Source organism: Vipera berus, assembly GCF_964194415.1.
Source record: "Vipera berus genome assembly, chromosome: W".
NCBI lineage: Eukaryota > Metazoa > Chordata > Lepidosauria > Squamata > Viperidae > Vipera > Vipera berus.
The window spans coordinates 57,452,881-57,469,501 of NC_138210.1; the positions used below are offsets into that span (position 1 = coordinate 57,452,881).

Sequence of the window (16,621 nt, forward strand, 5' to 3'; positions counted from 1 at the left end):
AAAGAATGCCATATTAGAAGCAAAAGTATTGGAGAATGAAGATTTAAGAGACAAAATGGATAGAGAATTGAGTCTTGCTCAATATTTCCAGATGCAGTTTGCCATTAGAATCAGAGGTTTAAAGGAGAATATTAAGGAAGATCTAAAGCAGCTGGTTTCTGAGGCTCTTGAAGTGGTATTGAATCAGCCAGCATCTGAAATAAAAGGAGGCATGGATAAAGTGTTTCGTGTGAACTCATGGATTGCTAGACAGAGAAAGTTGCCTAGAGATGTGGTGGTTTATTTTGCAAAAAGGGAAATTAGAGATGAAGTTATACAAGCTGCCTATGATACTAAAGTCGTGATTGCTGATCAAGAAGTTCTGGTTCTAAAAGAAATTCCTCCAAAGATTTTAAGGAGAAGGAAGGATTTTACATTTCTTGTGCAAGAGCTCAAGCAACGAGATATAAGGTTCAGATGGGAGATCCCAGCTGGGTTGATGGTGATGCATGAAGGTAAAAGGTACCGTCTGGTTACTGTGATGCAAGCGCGTGATTTTTACAATAATGTTTTAAAAGCAACCCCATTAACACTTCTGGAAGCTGCAAAGGGATCTGGAGAAGGAGAACATCAAGAGGCTGAAGATGGACAGACAGAGGAGAATGGTGCTGGAGGAGATCAAGTTATAACACCTTTGGATGATCCCAGAGAACAGAGGGTGACGCGTGCTGCTTTAAAACGATCAAAAAAGATAAAAGAACAAGATCAGCAGAAGTCTATGGAACTTTCACAACGTACTTACAGCCAAGTAGTGGGAGGTGGGAAAAGATTTGGGTGAGGAATGTAAAATTTAAACAAGTTTGAAATCTAAGAGAGAATTTTTACAAAATGTTTTATAGATGGTATTTAGATTTTAAAAAGCTAAGTATGTATCTGAATTATTAGCCTAAATGTTGGAGGTGCGGTGATGAAGACGTAATATATTTTCATATATGGTGGACTTGTAAAAAGGTTAAGGCTTTTTGGATAAAAGTCTGGTGGAACATACTAAGTTGATGTTGAATTTAATTACGGCAGCAAGACTTTTGATAGGTTAGTACTGGAAAGAGGAACTGCCGACCATAGAAGAGTGGACTTTAAAGGTTTCCGACCTGGTTGAAATGGCGAAGATTTCGGCCTATTTGAAAGATTACTTGCAGGAACGCTATATTATGGAAGCGAGAAAATGGCCTGAGTTTATCCAGAATAAGTATAGGGTTAAGAAGTTTTATATTTGAATAAGTCTTCTTTCTTTGTTTCTTTTTCTATATTAGTTTTTTTTATATATATTTAATATTACTAAGGTTTGTTTTATCCTATATAAGCTAGAGAGTGATAGATTTTAGAGTTTATGGTTGTTAGTATATGGTTGTTTATGATTGTTTTTTTATATATATACCGTATATACTTGAGTATAAGCCGACTCGAGTATAAGCCGAGACCCCCAATTTCACCCCCCAAAACTGGAAAAAGTTATTGACTCGAGTATAAGCCGATCCGCCGTTCTGCAAGCCTCTGCCGCCAGCAGAGGCTCGATCCGCCATTTTGCAAGCCTGAATACACAGGAATACCCTGTGTGGCCGCGGCTCTCGGGGAAGCCCTGGCTGTCCGCTTCCTCGCTCCATGCTGCCATTCGGGGCCCGCGCGTTCCCCGGGCAAATCGCGGCGCCCAGCAGGCGAGGAAACACGCCCGCTCCAGTCGCCCTCCCTTCCCTCAGGAGACGCGAAGCAAGTGACCGCCCGGAGCTTACCGAGGACTTGCGCGCGGCCGAGGCTTCGGTGCTTCCAGGATCGCGCGCACCTCTCCCAAGCCGCCGCCGTCCGGAGACCTGCCGAAGTTTGGGGAGGTTTGGGGAGGTGCGCGCGCACCTCCCCAAACCTCCCCAAACGTCGGCAGGTCTCCAGACCTCCGCGCCCTGCCTGCCTGCTTCTTTCCGCAGCGGAAAGAAGCAGGCAGGCAGGGTGCGGAGGAACGGAGACCTGCCGACGTTTGGGGAGGTTTGGGCGCCTCCCCAAACCTCCCCAAACGTCGGCAGGTCTCCGGACCTCTGCGCCCTGCCTGCCTGCTTCTTTCCGCTGCGGAAAGAAGCAGGCAGGCAGGGCGCGGAGGAACGGAGACCTGCCGACGTTTGGGGAGGTTTGGGCGCCTCCCCAAACCTCCCCAAATGTCGGCAGGTCTCCGTTCCTCCGCGCAGACCTGCCGACGTTTGGGGAGGTTTGGGGAGGTGCCCAAACCTCCCCAAACGTCGGCAGGAGGAACGGAGACCTGCTGACGTTTGGGGAGGTTTGGGGAGGCGCCCAAACCTCCCCAAACGTCGGCAGGTCTGCGCGGAGGAACGGAGACCTGCCGACGTTTGGGGAGGCGCCCAAACCTCCCCAAACGTCGGCAGGAGGAACGGAGACCTGCCGACGTTTGGGGAGGTTTGGGGAGGCGCCCAAACCTCCCCAAACGTCGGCAGGTCTGCGCGGAGGAACGGAGACCTGCCGACGTTTGGGGAGGTTTGGGGAGGCGCCCAAACCTCCCCAAACGTCGGCAGGAGGAACGGAGACCTGCCGACGTTTGGGGAGGTTTGGGGAGGCGCCCAAACCTCCCCAAACGTCGGCAGGTCTGCGCGGAGGAACGGAGACCTGCCGACGTTTGGGGAGGTTTGGGGAGGCGCCCAAACCTCCCCAAACGTCGGCAGGTCTCCGTTCCTCCGCGCCCTGCCTGCCTGCTTCTTTCCGCTGCGGAAAGAAGCAGGCAGGCAAGGCGCGGAGGTCCGGAGACCTGCCGACGTTTGGGGAGGTTTGGGGAGGTGCGCGCGCACCTCCCCAAACTTCGGCAGGTCTCCGGATGGCGGTGGCTTGGGAGAGGTGCGCGCGATCCCGGAAGCACCAAAGCCTCGGCCGCGCACAAGTCCTCGGTAAGTTTTTTTGTTGACTGGAGTATAAGCCGAAGTGGAATTTTTCAGCCCAAAAAGTGGGCTGAAAAATTCGGCTTATACTCAAGTATATACGGTACCTTGTATTTAGCTCTGGGAAGTCGGGGGGGGAGGGGGGGAGGGGGGAGAGGAAGGGGGGGAGGGAGAAGGGTGGGGGAGGGGGGATTTTTTAAGGGAAAAATTGTATGTTAAAACTTTTCAATAAAAAAAAAAAAGAACGAGCTTAACGTCCCTGATAATCACAATGAGGTGGTCACTGACCTCGAGCCAGACATCCTAGAATGTGAAGTGAAGTGGGCCTTAGAAAAGCTGAGCAACAACAAAGCTAGTGGAGGTGACAGTATTCCAGCTGAGCTATTCAAAATCTTAAAAGACGATGCAGTAAAAGTGCTACACTCAATTTGCCAGCAAATTTGGAAAACTCAACAGTGGCCACAGGATTGGAAAAGATCAGTTTACATTCCAATTCCAAAGAAAGGCAGTGCTAAAGAATGTTCAAACTATCGCACCATTGCACTCATTTCTCATGCTAGTAAAGTTATGCTTAAAATTCTACAAGCTAGACTCCAGCAGTATGTGGATCGAGAACGACCAGAAGTACAGGCAGGATTTCGAAGAGGCAGAGGAACTAGAGATCAAATTGCTAACATACGCTGGATCATGGAGAAAGCTAGAGAGTTCCAGAAAAACATCTACTTCTGCTTCATTGACTATGCTAAAGCCTTTGATTGTGTGGATCATAACAAACTCTGGCAAGTCCTTAAAGAGATGGGCATACCAGACCATCTTATTTGTCTCTTGAGAAATTTATATGCGGGCCAAGAAGCAACAGTGAGAACTGGACACGGAACCACTGATTGGTTCAAAATTGGGAAAGGAGTCCGGCAAGGCTGTATACTGTCGCCTTGCCTATTTAACTTATATGCAGAGCACATCATGAGAAAGGCAGGGCTAGATGAATCAAAAGTTGGAATTAAGATTGCCGGAAGAAACATCAACAACCTAAGATATGCAGATGATACCACTCTAATGGCAGAAAGTGAAGAAGAACTAAAGAGCCTCTTGTTGCGGGTGAAGAAGGAGAGTGCAAAACTTGGGTTGAAACTAAACATTAAGAAAACCAAGATCATGGCATCTGGCCCTCTCAATTCCTGGCAAATAGATGGGGAAGAAATGGAGGTAGTGACAGATTTTATTTTCCTGGGCTCCAAGATCACTGCAGATGGGGACTGTAGCCAAGAAATTAAAAGACGCTTGCTCCTTGGGAGGAAAGCCATGTCAAATCTAGACAGCACACTAAAAAGCGGAGACATCACCCTGCCAACAAAAGTGCGTATAGTCAAGGCTATGGTCTTCCCAGTTGCAATGTATGGCAGTGAAAGCTGGACCATAAGAAAGGCTGAGCGCCAAAGAATTGAAGCCTTTGAACTATGGTGCTGGAGAAGACTCCTGCGAGTTCCTTGGACTGCAAGGCGATCAAACCGGTCAGTCCTAGAGGAGATCAACCCTGACTGCTCTTTAGAAGGCCAGATCCTGAAGCTAAAACTCAAATACTTTGGCCACCTAATGAGAAGGAAGGACTCACTGGAGAAGAGCCTCATGCTGGGAAAGATTGAGGGCAATAGAAGAAGGGGACGACAGAGAATGAGGTGGCTGGATGGAGTTACTGAAGCAGTAGGCGTGAGCTTAGATGGACTCCAGAAGATGGTAGAGGACAGGAAGGCCTGGAGGAACATTGTCCATAGGGTCGCGATGGGTCGGACACGACTTCGCAACTAACAACAACAACAAGAAACTACAGTCATTAGATACGTATGTATCAAGAAAACCAAGAACTTGGTTCCGCCCATAGAGAAAAAAAATGGTTTCTATAAAGAGATGTGTTCCTGCATATCTATCAAAAAAGGACACATTTGGTTTGGTTGAGACATTCTATTCAGCCATAATTTAATGAAGACCTACAATAATAATGCTAAGTGGAGAACCTATGGCACGGGTGCCACGGGTGGCATGCAGAGCCCTCTTTGTGGGCACGTGCACCGTCGCCCCAGTCCTAGGCCTTCAGCTGGGTTTTATAAAACCTTTTCGCTTTAGGCCTCCGCCACCTGTGCAAAAAAAAAAAGGTTCAATCAATCAATTTCGACTTCTCGCGGGGAAAAAAAATCTCGCAAAGTTGGAATTGATTGAACTTTTTAGTCCCACCCAGTCTGCCGTTACTACCACAGCCACGCCCACCCAATGGCCCACGCCCACCCAATGGCCCACGCTCACCCAACGGGCCACACCCAACCAGCACCCGACAATACATAAGTGAGTTTTGGGTTGCAGTTTGGGCACTCAGTCTCTAACCGGTTCGCCATCACTGTGCCAAGCTATAAATGATATCTACATTCGTTCAGTAACATTCATACAAGTATGTTACAATACATCAACATCAAATATATTCCATTACAACCTAGCACAGTGTAAGGACTGTGGGTTATCTCCTGGCTATACAAAAAGGTTCTCATTGAGGTTAACAAACTGGGAAAACTTCTCCCAGTGTATTATTGTTCTTATTTCTCTTGCTGTCATCTGTTTTACCAGGTCCTCTATCCTGTAAAATAAAATATTCTATATTGTATTGTCTTCTGCTTCTTGCCACATTGTGATCTCAACAAGCTCGCTTTTAATTTTTATTTGAATTCGGGTCAGGTAATTGTAATCTTATGGAGAAATGAAGACATTTTTCTTGAAAACATTCCAACAGCTGTTGCCAGTGCTACATACATGCACTCCTCAACTTACAACAGCTTGTTTAGTGACCGAAGTTACAGCAGCACTGAAAAACTTATGACCTATGACCGTTTTTCACGTTTATAACCACTGTAGCATCACCATGGAGATATAAACAAAATTGGGATACTTGACAACTGGCATGTATTTATGATGGTTGCAGTGCTCGGGGATCATGTGATTACCTTTGGTGACCCTCTGACAAGCAAAGTCAATGGAGAAGCCAGATTCACTTAATGATAGCAAGAAAGGTTGTAAAATGGGGCAAAACTCACTTAAGAGCCATCTTGCTCAGCAACGGAAATGATGGGCTGAATTGTAGTCATAAGTAGAGGACTACCTGTAATTGTTTCTAGTCTTAAACAACTGAAATTAAGGAGAAAGAGCTATGATTTGCCATGTGAGAAATATTCCTGCACAGCAAGACATTTTCTGCCTTTCCCCAACCCAATGCTATGCACAGAAGTTGCCAAAATTATGAAAACCTTTTGGGAAAAGTGTATTTTTGAGGTTTGATGGCTAATAACACCACTTTTTGGGGGGGAGTAGTACCATAAAATTATATACCAATGAAAGATAATTTAATCAAAAATGTAACGCAACATAGTTTGTTCAATTATTTGTACTGTATTCTATGAAAAGTGATAGCCAAATAACCAGAAAAAGGAAGCACAGTTTTGCTGAGGTTGATAGGTAAAGGTAAAGGTAAAGGTTCCCCCGCACATGCGTGCTAGTCGTTTCCGACTCTAGGGGCCGGTGCTCATCTCCGTTTCAAAGCCAAAGAGCCAGCGCTTGTCCGAGGACGTCTCCGTGGTCATGTGGCCGGCATGACTAGACGCCAAAGGCGCACGGAACGCTGTTACCTTCCCACCGGAGTGGTCCCTATTTTTCTACTTGCATTTTTACGTGCTTTCGAACTGCTAGGTTGGCAGAAGCTGGGACGAGTAACAGGCGCTCAGTCTGTTACGCGGCACTCGGGATTTGACCCGCCAAACTGCCGACCTTCTGATTGACAAGCTCAGCGTCCTAACCCACTGAGCCACCGCGTCCCGAGGTTGATAGTTTGTTCAATTATTTGTACTGTATTCTATGAAAAGTGAAATAACCAGAAAAAGGAAGCACAGTTTTGCTGAGGTTGATATCCGGTAGCTTTCCTTCATCTGATTGTAGCCAATGAGCATGAGTGTTTAGAGAGCCAATCAGATGTCATCTTGTTTTGGCAATGAGCCAATCAGATCACAGTAGGATTCAGTTATTGATGTCATGTATTGAAGCTGGCCTGAAGGAACGTTGTCCATAGGGTCACGATGGGTCGGACACGACTTCGCAGCTAACAACAACAAATTGAAGCTGAGAGGAGGACATTTGTCAGTGTGTTATGTCAGGGCTTTTCAACCAGTAGTACGGGTACCACCTGTGGTACATTGGCACCTGGCAGGTGGTACGCAACCATCCTAGAAAAGTGGTAGTGGGGAGGGGAATGAGCTGAACCGGTGGCAACACCACGTAAGCCTGAGCGAGAGACAGCTGGAGCTGCAGGACTCAGCGGAAGCGCCAGGGTCAGTGCCAGGCTCCAGCTGGAGCTCGGCGCTGATCCTGGCGCTTCTGCTGAGCCCAGAAGAAGCGCCGATCAGCTGGAATCTTGCAGCATCTCCAGGGTCTTGTGATTTACATTCAGATGCTTGGCAACTGATTCATATTTATGACGGTCACAGTGTCCCAGGGTCATGTGAAGTGACCAAAACCTGCTGCAACCACCCAGCAGACGGGGGGGGGGGGAGATAAAAACCAAACACCCCCCACCTCACCCCCACTGCCAATCCTCAACAGAAATGCTCACAGGTGGGGTGGGAACCAGTCCCTTCGCTTTTAGACCGGCTCTGAAATAGGCTGGAAGGAGCGGCTCAACGATTCCAATCTGGTTTTGCAGCAACCAACAGGATTGGAGGCATGTGAATGTACGCTAGTCTGGCGTCTCAAAAAAAACAGAGGTTTTTTCCCCATGCTGGATTTTCGCTGCCATACTGTTTAACTTTCTTTAAAGTTTGCCCTTTGCATGGCCTGGCTGCAGGGGCCCTTCAGCAGGGTAAGCGGTTGCGGGGTGCATGGGGCAGCTCCCCCCCTCCCCCCCTGCCTCGTGGCAGCAGCCCCCCCCCCCGCCTCCTGCCCTGCATAGAACTGGTTGTTAAATTATTTGAATTCCACCACTGGCGTGTACTTTCACCTTTATTCAAATAAGGGGGAAATAAGCCTTTTCCTGAGTTAAAAATAGGATGAGATTTAATTGTTGAATAGACAATCTGAATGGCATACAGATCTTTTAAAAGAATCACTGTATAAATGGAGGAGCGGAAGAGGCATTTCTTCCTGTCTTTTTACACAGGTTCTTCGCTGGGTTTATCTTCAAACCCGATAGCTTTTCTTGTTATATCCGCTCTCCTGTTTCCTTGTGTTATTTACAGTCTAACCTTCTGCAGTTCTGCCTCTGAAAGTTTCCTCAGCACAGTCAAAATATTTCCCGCCAGCTCTTCTACACGCTCCTTTCTCAGTTATTTGCCAAATTTTTGTTCTCAGAACTTGCGTTTTCTACTTGCAGTTCCTGGCCTTCTATTTTCCTGCAATCAGGGTTAAATTAAATTCCTCCTTTGGGGCCCCATTTTTTTAGAGGTTGTAATGTACTGTGCAATTTAGATCAAGGGTCCCCAACCTGTGGGCCATGGTCTACTCGCAACCAGGCCGCGTGAGTGTTGGGCCAGCATGCATGCATGCAGCCACACCCGCACAAGCAGCAGGTGCGCATACTCACCGCTCACACAAGTGTACACGCACACGCACATGCCTGTCCTTCTCATAAAACCATCTCCTCTTCCTCCCCTGCCCCCCCTCGCACCGGGACACCATCCCGGAAAGGTTGGGGAATGCTGACTTAGATGACATGGAATCTAAAATGAGAAGCACTATCTCATTTTTAAAATTACTTTTCTGAGTCTCGTCCTGTTCCCCAAAGTTTATTCTGATAGGGTTGAAGTTTGAGCACGATCCAGGTTTTATAGAAATAGCATACCGTACAGTATGCCTACAGCTCAGTGACTTACAGCCATTCGTTTAGCGACTGCTTGAAATGACAATGGCCCTGAAAGAGAGGCACGTGACTTGATCTTTGCATTTATGATTATTGCAGCTTTCCCCAGGGTCACGTGATCCAAATTTGGGAACTTGGCAAAAGTCATGTATTTACGATGGTTGCCCCAGGGTCATGTAATTGCTATTTGCCATTTTCCCAGCTGGCTTCTGACCAGCAAAGTCAGTGGGGGATTCACTTAACGACCGCCGTGATTCACTTAAAAAACCACGGCAAAAAGATGGCAAAATCATGTTTGACTCGCTTAAGAACTGCATTGCTTAGCAATGGGAATCCTAGTCCCAACTGTAGATGTATGTCAAGGACAGCCTGTATTTGCACTTTTTATAATCTAGAACCCCTGAGGTATCAGGAATATAAATCCCAAACACATCAACTGTGCAGTAGTGGCCAAAATTGTGGAAACCTTTTGGAAAAAGCGTACAATAGAAATTTATTTATTTATTTTATTTTAATTCCATTTATATCCCGCCCTTCTCCGAAGACTCAGGGCGGCTTACAAGCTTAGCAGTAGCCTTCATTCTATGTATATGCCTGCTTATTAGGGCTTTCACACACACCCCAAGCGGCATTATTACAAAGTCAGCTTATTGCCCCCAACAATCTGGGTCCTCATTTTACCTACCTCGGAAGGATGGAAGGCTGAGTCAACCTTGAGCCAATTTTTCTTCTAATTTCTTTATAACTGTAGCCTTGTTCACTTAATAATACTATTTTACATCACTTTCTGGGCAACCGGTCAACTCTTTGCACCATTACTTTAATTTTATTACGTTTTACAAGCTCACTAAATGAAACAACACAAAAAAAACCCCAACCAACTTGATAGCGATCACATAACCCAGGGCTTTTCAACCTTTTCACCCATTGTACCGCTTTTAGGAGATGGCAACATCCGAGTACCACCAGTCGCCTAGCAAGGGGTCAAAAACGTGATGACAAAAAAAAGGAAAAAAGTGATGAAGTACAGGTAGTCCTCGATTTACAACAGTTAGTTTAGTGACTGTTCGAAGTTACAATGGCACTGGAAAAAGTGCCCCCCAAGCCACAGCCGAGCAAGACACCTGCCTGCCTGCCTGCCTGCCCGGCGGCGCTCTTCCTCCTGTCTGAGGTTTTCATTGTTGTGAGCATTTCTGTTGAGGATTGGCAGCGGGGCTTCATTTCGCCCAGACTGGCTACAAGCAACAGCATGAAAAAGTAGCAATAATGGTGCATTGGAATATCTGCAAGAAATACCATCTGCCTTCAAGCAAGAACTGGTGGGGCTGGCTCAGGAATTCTGGGAGTTGAAGTCCATGAGTCATAAAAGAGCCGAGGTTGCCTACCCCTGCCCTAGACTGAACAATTGTGGATAAAATAGACAAAAAAGTCTGTATAGTGGCCGTGGCAGTAGTGCAGACAGTAGGGTAGAAGAGGGGAAAAAACTGGAGAAGATAACAAAATACAAAGACTTGCAAATAGAAATAGAACAACTATGGCAAAAGAAAGCAAAGTTAGTACCAATAGTAACAGGTGCCTTGGGTGCAAACTCAACACAGCTGGAGCACCAGCTGTTTTTTCTTAGTTGTCATAAAAAACCTAAAATCAATCGTCAGAATAATCCGAAAACATCTGGAGCACTACTTAAACATCATCGACATTGACAACAATTACCTCAGTCAACCGCAAAACTATTTGGAATAGTTTACATCTGGTGACAATACCTTTAACCCCAACATATGCCTATCCCAGGTTCTTGGGAAGGTCTCCATAAGTGGATAAAAATGCCAAATCCAGTCTGAACATCTGGCTGACGGTGCAACGAATCATAATGAGCTTTGTTGTTACTTTCTCTTGGAAATTCTTGAATGCAGTCATAGCCCAATGGAATTCATTCTCACAAACATTCTAGTGAACATAGACCAAAGCCACTTTAGCAACAATTGCAAACACAATGTCAGGCTCCACAGAATGAACAGCATCCTCTCCAGGCTGGAAACTTAAAAAAAAAACTACCCACCCCCAATTTGCGTTTATTTACCTTTTTTAAATTTTATTTTCCCGCTTCATCTCCCTCCCACCCGTTTTTGAGGGGTAACTATTGCTTATGCCTTCAATTTATTTCCAGTTGTGTGCGGTTAATCAGCAAATGTTTCTTTTTTAACCCACCCCCCCCCCAAAAAAACCAATCCCTAAGCATGGGTGGATTCCAACCGCCGAGGAAAGCAAAACATTGGCTTTAAAAAATGTCGCCCTCCTTTGGAAACCTCGCCTGCCTGTTTCTGTATCTGCCATTTACATGTGAGTAACCAGAAAATCGAAGAACAGCAACCAACAACAGGGTGAGAGATGTGGAAAAACTCTGAATGGTGCCCAATATCTTGCAACTGGCTAATGCAATGGGGTGGCAACGGACCCAGCCTGATGGTCATTTTTGGAGACCTGTGGCCCTTGGTTCAAGAGGGCTTGAATTCTGTCTCGGTGTGGTGCTGTGTGGTCTGGATTCTCAGAAGAGAAAACTTTTCTTTTTTCTTTTTTCTTTTCCTTTAAAAAAAATTCTTGCCTTAACCGCTAGGGCAAATCGGCTCTCCAGTTTGGCATTCCAGAACGCAAAGGGTCAGCGAAGCCTGGAGAGTTTGGTCAGGAGAAAGAGAGTTAAGAAGGCTCCTCCCTAGCAATTCCCAGAGTAGATCTACAGTGATCATGCTGGCTCAGGAATTCTGGGAGTTGAAGTCCACAAGTCATAAAGGGGCCATAGTTCCCCACCTCTGATCTCTGCGGATGGGTTGATCTTAGTCAGTCAAGTGTTTATTACAGTCAAAAATCAGAACATCTCAACAGAAAAGATCCCTACTCTCAAGTAAAATAGGCAGTCTTGAACCTACCTAGATACCAAGCCACATAATGCCTTATATTGATTTTCTAACCGCAGGCCTTCCTGCTGTCTTTCTCTTTCAGTGGCAACTTTAACTGTTACAATCCCCAAAAGCAGGATTCAGGCCAAACCGGGTTCTGATGTCCTCCTGCCTTGTTACTTTCAGGATTCTTCTGGACACATAGATCCCGAACGCCTGGTTGTGATGTGGCGTGTGGGTACCAGAGATATTGCTAAGTATGACGATAAGTTAGAAATCTTCCACAAAGGGGCAAAGATGTCTCCTGAAGACCTGCTACGGGGCAATGCCAGCCTCTTGCTTCCAAAGGTGCAGGACGCAGATGGCAACACTTATACTTGCATTGTTATCCACAGCCCTGACCGTGAACAACAGTCAGTAGAGTTGAGAGTGGAAGGTAAAGGAAATCAAAGGAAACGGAATGAGGCTCCTACGTTAACCTTAAAGACGTTTAAAGCGTGAACCCAACACAGGTTAAAACCCTGTGGCGTTTTATGGCTTACAGGCCACATCCCAGTGGGAGGGGGGCATTGGCAGCAGGGGCGAGGGAGGCGGGGGCGATGGGGCAGGGGTGGGGTGGCAGGAGGGCAGGGGGTGGCGGTGACAGCCTTCCCCAACAGTCCCAGTTGACTCCTTGGGAAAATTAATTGCCTACCCCTGATCTAGGCCACAGTTTTAAAAGTCTTTCAGAAGGAATTAGGGGTCATTGAGTATTAACGATGCTAAAACATACTTTTTCAGTAACACCTACAGCACTAGTGGGTTTTTTTGCTTGAAAACATTTTCAGTTGCAGGTTGCCCTCAAGATATGATCACAGTCGGGTTGGAATTGTCTGTCACTAAGAAGGTGGCTATTGCGAGTTGTGCCCAATATTGCTGCAGTCCTTAAGCAACTCACCATGGCTGAACCACTTGGGAGTTTGTTCTGCTTATAGTCCAGTGTTACACTTGCCTTTCCACTGCCACTTTTTGCAGACCTTTGTCTTTCTTCTCCTGCCTTGGGCTTCTTCTTGGTTTCTCCTCCCTATCTGTGAGTCTTCTGGCTCTCCGCTTTCTCAGCCACTGCTTCTGCTGCTCCACATCACATTTGTCACTTTTTCTCCAGCACATCACCTGCCACCTCTAAAAGTCTCCACCCCCCACTTCTCTCTCTCTCTCCTCTGGCTTCTTCTATATTCTTTCTTTCAAAACTCTATGTGCCAGGCAAGAAGTGCTTGCAGGCAATTCTTTGGATTGTAATGGTTTTATTTTTCTTTTCTATATGATATGGCTTACATGCCTAGTGTCAACGCTGCTAACATCGACTGTTATTGCTTGACATGAGATGAAGAAGTAGCTATTTCATGTGTTAAATCTGTGTACTGCTTTAAGACTTGTGTATTGTTTTAGTTTAAAATTGGTGGGAGGGAAGAGTAGGAATGCACTTTGAAGGCCATTTGCCTCTCTAAAGAAGATCTAACGGAAGGAAAGCTGATTCTTTAAATTAATTGGAGAATATGATTAATGACAAAATTAGAAAGGTGGAGAATTGTGTTTAATTATATTGTGCAAGGGGCGGAGATTTCAGATTCCAGCTTCCTTCGAGCAAGCATTTGCCGGTGTATTAGGCTAATAAAGGACTTTTAAGGTAAACAATGCCTCAGAGTCACTTGAAAAGCCCATAAGTCGGAAACTTGACTCCTAGGCTATATACTTAACTATAAGACTGCCAAAGAAGGGGAAAATGACCTCAACAATCACACATAAGATTTTCTTGTTTCAGAGCAGCGCATCCTTCCAGAGTGGGGATAGTGTGACTGATGGGAAAATGACTTTGACAATCTGGATGCGTGCCCTCAGCAATCCTGAGCTTTCAGAAATGACTTATAGAGAGAAAGGCAGTTATAAAATAATAAACAACAAAGTAAGGAAGAGGATGTTTAGCTGTTCTAGTCCATCTCTCTTTTTCTGAGGTATACCCTCTGACTGTCATTTCTATGAGAATATAAATAAAACATGTATACACATAATTAGAATGAATATGTAAATCAAACAAGGCTCTATCATATCTACCTCTGCTATCTGTACCATCTGAAATTGTCATCAGATCTTGCTGTCTTGGGATTAGCCATTGGAGAGATTATTATGAATAGTGTCTTCTTTTTCTTTGGTTTGCCCATCAAAATTAAGGTGAAGGTAAAGGTTCCCCCGCACATGCGTGCTACATCGTTTCCAACTCTAGGGGCCGGTGCTCATCTCCATTTCAAAGCCGAAGAGCCAACGCTTGTCCAAGGACGTCTCCGTGGTCATGTGGCCGGCATGACTTGATGCCAAAGGCGCACGGAACGCTGTTACCTTCCCACCGGAGTGGTCCCTATTTTTCTACTTGCATTTTTACGTGCTTTCGAACTGCTAGGTTGGCAGAAGCTGGGACGAGTAACAGGTGCTCACCCTGTTACGCGGCACTCGGGATTCGATCCGCCAAACTGCCAACCTTCTGATCGACAAGCTCAGCGTCCTAACCCACTGAGCCACCACGTCCCTCTAAAATTACCATCAAAATTACTTGTCAGCTAAAATCCTTCTTGCTGTAGGTCTGTGTCCTTTGACTTTATTACATTTTTTTCTTACGTGTAAATGCATACATACATTTTATGTATGTATATGTGTATTTTTTAGATGTTTGTGTGTATGTATATATGTGTGTGTTTTTCAGTAAATTCCTAAGGGAACATAACTGGATACAACCTCTTCCTGATATGGAGTTAAATGCATCTTTCTACAACTTGAATGTGTGTTACAGTGTTTATGTGCAATTGTTTATTGACCCAGAGTAAGAAAATTGTGAGAAACAGGTGCAGATGTTTAGACATTCTTTTGAACAGTGCCACCTCCTTTGTGAGAAATTACAGCTTTGAAACATTTCCTGTAGGAAGCTAACAATCTTTCTGTTCTTGTTTTTGGACTTTTCCTATACTGTCTTGCATGCAGCTTCCAGCACATTTCCAAGCAATGCTATCAGTAGGTGGATCACAGCTGTTGGCCTTGGATGCTGACTAATGGATTTAATCGGGTTCCTAGACAGTAAGAATGTCTTCTTCTATCCTCTCTGTTCCCAGCTCCCCCACTTGTTAAACTTGGCTCCACAAATGTGCAGTTGACCAAGCCAAGCACGGTTGCGTGTACAGCAACAGATTTTTATCCTGGCAAAATATCCATGACGTGGTTCCGAAATGATAGGATTGTGCAAGGCCCCGAACAGCCTCCTGCTCAGCCCAGCACCGGCCAATTGTTCAGAGCAGAAAGTGTCTTGAAGCTCACACCAGAATTTTCGGATGCCAATACCAACTTCTCTTGCCATATCCATCACCAAGCGCACAAAGGGCCAAAGGTACTAAATTTTCGGCTACGGTTGCAAGGTGAGTTTGACCTTTTGGTTGGAAAGCAAGGATTGCTAGCAGACTTTCTCCAGCTGTCCAGTCACAGCCTCTTTATTTTAACCTGTTTCTTGACATTTGGGCTGAAAGGCAGATCTGAGTTCACAAAAGGCAGAAAACATCATCTTGCTTATTTAAATCTTTGTTTTTTAAAAAGTCCTCATTGACTATATTTATGTGACCCACCCAGTTACAGACCCTTAGCTGACAAACCTCCAGTGGCTTGGTTATCGTGACATCTTAAAGTCAGAACCAAACAAACCATACTGTTGTGTAGGTTCACAGCCATTAGGTTAACAGCTGGCTTTAGACTGAACTTGCAGACGTTTCTGCCTTCTGGGTAATGTCACTCTTTCAACTAATCTGTATTTAGTGGAAGATGAGAAGCTCTTGGGGCCTTGTTCTGATACTAAGTTGAAAGATACCATATGATATTTTATTTGTCACCCCGAAGGATATGCACAACTTGGATATCTGCCAAAGGGGGGAAAAAGGGACTAAAGTACTAAATTGTGTTCCTTGTAGAATCAGAACATGGCACACGTCAATTTGACATCATTGCACCTTTCAGACACAGTGGTGCACAATCTAAGGTCCCAGTGCTACAGGCAGCTCCCCAAACATTGGATGTGGACCCCAGAGAAGTTGCTATAGGTCAAGAGAAGTGAGAAATAAAAACACAAGGGTATTGCAGTAACTGCATATATCTGTAATGATGGTTGTTCAAACTGCACGTGATAAAAACTACAGTAGATTTACTGTCTGGATAGATTGGTTCTTTGAGATTGGAAATATATGGCCTTTATGCCCTGTAACCTCTCCCACTGCTAGCACAAGTCAAACGTGAGCCTAGGGGTCCGTAGGGCTTAGAAGTTGCCTGGTTTCCCACTGGTGGGCATCAGGCATCTTGGCTCCCTGTAGGATCCAGGAATGCCCAAAGGTAGGTAGCTTCGTAGCTCAGACCTGTGTTTGTTTGAAATCAGTGTTTCTCAAATGTGGCAGTTTTTAGACACATAGATAGCAACTGCCAGAATTCTGACATATAAGCATCTTAAAGTTGCCAAGTTTAAGAAGCATTGTTTTAGGTGGAAGCGGGGCACAATCAGTCACTGGACATTGATTTTTGTGTTCGGCTGAAACAAGCTGATGTCAGATCACCCTAGTTCACACAGCAGCTGTGCCAAGAATCCAGGTAGTCCTTGCCTTATGACCACAACTGAGCCTAAAATTTCTGTTACTATGCAAGTCTCCTCTTAAGTGAATTTTGCCTAGTTTTATGACCTTTTTGCCCCAGTTGTTAAATGAATCACTATAGTTGTTAAGTTAGCAATGCAGTTGTTAAGTCAGTCTGGCTCCCCCATTAACTTTGCTCGTCAGAAGGTCTGCAAAAGCTGATCACATGATCCCGGGATACTGCGACCATCATAAATATATGAACCAGTTGCCAAGTGTCTGAATTTTGATCACGGGATCTGT

At 45.4% G+C, this 16,621-nt stretch overlaps 1 protein-coding gene across 1 annotated transcript in view; it reads left to right on the plus strand.

The window, feature by feature from the left end:
- LOC308676309 (uncharacterized protein) overlaps positions 1–16,621 on the plus strand; it is a 45,137-nt gene that overhangs the window by 27,021 nt on the left and 1,495 nt on the right. Inside the window, exons 10-11 of the mRNA XM_081342121.1 lie at positions 11,794–12,126; positions 14,828–15,127. Coding sequence (XP_081198247.1) covers positions 11,794–12,126; positions 14,828–15,127 — 633 coding nt within the window. The remainder of the gene's footprint in view (positions 1–11,793; positions 12,127–14,827; positions 15,128–16,621) is intronic.